General features: G+C 38.0%; 1 protein-coding gene across 1 annotated transcript in view; it reads right to left on the bottom strand.

Annotated features, from left to right (window-relative positions):
* gucy2cb (guanylate cyclase 2Cb) overlaps positions 1-3,374 on the bottom strand; it is a 20,480-nt gene that overhangs the window by 15,586 nt on the left and 1,520 nt on the right. The window contains exons 2-6 of the mRNA XM_032502217.1: positions 3,046-3,158; positions 2,643-2,710; positions 1,918-2,133; positions 1,382-1,503; positions 858-960 (exon numbers count right to left, since the gene is read on the bottom strand). Coding sequence (XP_032358108.1) covers positions 858-960; positions 1,382-1,503; positions 1,918-2,133; positions 2,643-2,710; positions 3,046-3,158 — 622 coding nt within the window. The remainder of the gene's footprint in view (positions 1-857; positions 961-1,381; positions 1,504-1,917; positions 2,134-2,642; positions 2,711-3,045; positions 3,159-3,374) is intronic.

Here is a 3,374-nt window from a genome sequence, read left to right as displayed (position 1 = left end):
TTATGTTCAATTTATCACCAATAAAGACAGGTTTTTGTCAACAAAATGTTTTTGTGAACATCAATGACATTCAAAACAGTGATAACTGAAACAGTAGACACACCATGGTATACAGGGTGATATGTATGTATATACACGATGCATGGGTATACAAATTTGTATTGCAAACAGACCTAAGTACTACACAGATAAGTACTCTGCCCTACCAAAGTAACCTAAATAACTATAAATATATAACACACACTGTTGTCCAAATCCACACAATCAACAGACAGAGACGGCATCTTGGAGGTTTGTGATCAATTCTGTATGGTGATGTCACCATGGTGTCCCATTTCATAGGGTAGTTTTCACCCCTTACCCTACCCCTTGGTTCAAGCAGGGTAGGGGTAAGATGGAGAAATGGGATTCAGCCTTAGTCTCAGGGTGAATCTTAGGCATGTTTGCAGAGGTCTAGTTTCAGTTGATGTGAAGGTCTAGTGTACTGGGGTTGTTTTTATACACACCTGAGAACTAATTATTCCTTATTAGTCACAGTGAAGCTCATATGACAAGGTGACAACACTTATGTCTTTGCAAAATTGACTCAATGCTTTACCAAGCTGTGATGTTAGAATACTTTTTGACAGTTTCTTTTTGCACTGAAACATTATTACAAAAGCTGTTGGGATTAGAAATTGATTAGAAACATATTTCAGCGGCACTTCAGGTCAATTTGTACACAAGCGACAAGACTTTTGTCAGGGACTGTATATGTCAAAGTATTAACATGTCTCCAGGACAGATACTGTACATGCAGAAAATACCAAGATGAGAAAATGAGAAAAAAAGACATTAAATGAACGAAGAGCACTGACTTGTAAAGATCAATAAGGATGAAGATAATATCATTGCTGTCTGCCTCTATGGAGCCACTTTTCACCTCTTCTACATCCATTGGTGATCCACACATGATGAACACTGCAAAAAGAGAGGCTGTATGTAACACCCGACATGTAGTGCAGTTTTAGCACATACTGTAGTATCGTAGCATTGGGGAGAGTCCAACCCTCCGTTCAACCCTCTGCAAATGTTAATAGTTCTAATAAACTACTTTGTCCTATGTCACTTTGTGGTCATATAGTTCAAAATGGGAAACTTTTCATTATCAAGCTCTGAACTTGCTTTTAAAATACTGTCAGTCTGAATTCACTACAGGCCTTTATACAAGTAATACTTTACTGTAATAGTGCTGTCATGTCCACTTGATGCCATGTTGTAAACTGGGAATCAAAGATTTGTGTGAGTTGATTCCCTGACAGTTTGTAAAAACCTGCAAAATCCTACAAAAATTAAATGCACTTCCTCCACATGTAGTGCTTTTTTCAATGAAAATACTTACAGTTGCTTGTCCTGTTTTTGGTTGATGATAGCACTTTTTTAAGTTCTTTTGGTGTGCGTAGCACCGTTCTCTGAATATGATGGGCAAACATGCTCGAGTCTGCATCCAGTGCATTTATATACCTGTGAAAAAACATCACTTACAATTCATGTAGTAAAAAAAAAAAGATTTATCTAGCCACTGATGAAAAAGACGCACACACGCAGTCCGTGAAAAGTTTTAAGACTCATTTAAATTATGACTTTTCTTAACAATAGAATTCATAGTTCAAATATTATTTTATTTTTATATCTATAATGGTTCATTAATTACGTTCCAATCTGCCAAATCTATAACTCTTAGAATCTGCAAATATGTTAAATACATGTCTAATATATTTGTAATATGTATCTTGTGTTACTAAATATAACAATATAAAAATAGGTTACATCAAATTATTCCCAGGGACATACATATGGGTGTCCTGGTACATTATCCATCTTGTAAGAGGTCTTGGGCTGAACGCACATTGAGAATCTCTGTCCTAGGTTACTCACCAAAAGCAATCCTCTGTGTTGATCTGTTTCTTGTAAACATAGGCAGACTCCCACTTAGATTTGATCTTGTTGATGTCGTTCCAGAAACTGATAAAAAAGTCAGAGATCTTGCGTGCCGGTGGCAGGAGGCGCTGCAGGTTTAGCGTGTTGTCGCAGGAGAGACCGAAGCTTCCTGCAGAGAGGATTGGCGTACTGAGCTTCAGACCTTGTTCCACACTGACAGACAGAGAAGTGGAAAGGTGTAGGGTAAGGGGGGGAGGAGGAGGGGGAGGGCACGACATAAACATGGATGGACAAAATGGTAAGATGGATCGTAGAGACATGTAGCTATGGACGCATCTACACAACCTAATGTTAGGAAGCTAATTCAGGAATAGATCCTGTCAATACCAGATCCGTAACAGAAACCTGACCCATTCAGGTCCCATCCCCTGACCAATGGACTATTCTTTCCTAATTATTAAAGTACAATGCCTTAGTTCAACCGTCTCCACACGTTTGAATATTGTATGTACTAAAAACGGGAACTCCAAAACAGATTTTAACCTGAACAATGTTTTTAAATATGGTGTTACTGGAAATGTTGGATCTTTGGATATTACAGAGTGTGGTCTAGACTTGCTGAATCTGTAAAGTGTCCCGAGATGACTTGTTATACTTTAAATAAAATTGAGATAAAATGTCTACATATATGTGGGTATGACCTTAGAAGAAAACACACTTACTCAACCACTTGGAAGGTGGCGTAGGTGCAGGTGGGCCCAAGGACTGCACATCCCAGAGTGTCTGAATCCTGAGAGAGAAACAAACGAGTGCGAGTTCTATTTGGCTAAGTTTAAGTTGATGTACTGGCTTTTAACATTTGAAGCATTGCTTGTACACGTGTGTTCACAAATTAACTTTATGATGTCTAAGTTGCAATGAAGTGAGCAACAGACTTCAGTCAAAAACAATAAAATGAACACAGCAAAATCAGAATGACACAGCACTGCTGTGCTCCCTGGTGGATTTAGCTTTTTATGTTCAAGGTACACACCGCACGCTAGGCCAAGCACACAGGCAAGTCTATGTCTACATGTTATTAAAAAGTATATCATGAGCCTGAGGTGGATGTAAAACTGTACTTACCATTAGCTTACTTAGCTCCTCTACTCCCTCACACGTGCTACTCTGGCAGCCTTTACGTTGATAAAAGGTTGTGTCGAACCCGCTGTAGTTCGCCGTGAGATTAAACCTAGCATCTTTTTTGTGGTTTGTAAAAAGAATGAAAAAACACAAAACATTTCATTAATTAAAAAATAAATTAAAAAAGGCTTTTGTAAGTGTGTCTCTTTAACTGTCTATGGGTGAGTCCGCCATGCCAGCCGCCGAATGGGTGCCATTTGCTTTCATTTTTTCATTGAAAAGCATGTTTAAAACATAGACTGTAATATATATATATATATATATATATATAT

This window comes from Etheostoma spectabile, chromosome 21 (assembly GCF_008692095.1).
Source record: "Etheostoma spectabile isolate EspeVRDwgs_2016 chromosome 21, UIUC_Espe_1.0, whole genome shotgun sequence".
Taxonomy (NCBI): domain Eukaryota; kingdom Metazoa; phylum Chordata; class Actinopteri; order Perciformes; family Percidae; genus Etheostoma; species Etheostoma spectabile.
The sequence above is the reverse complement of the archived record's forward strand: the minus strand, read 5'-3'. Positions and strand labels throughout refer to the sequence as shown.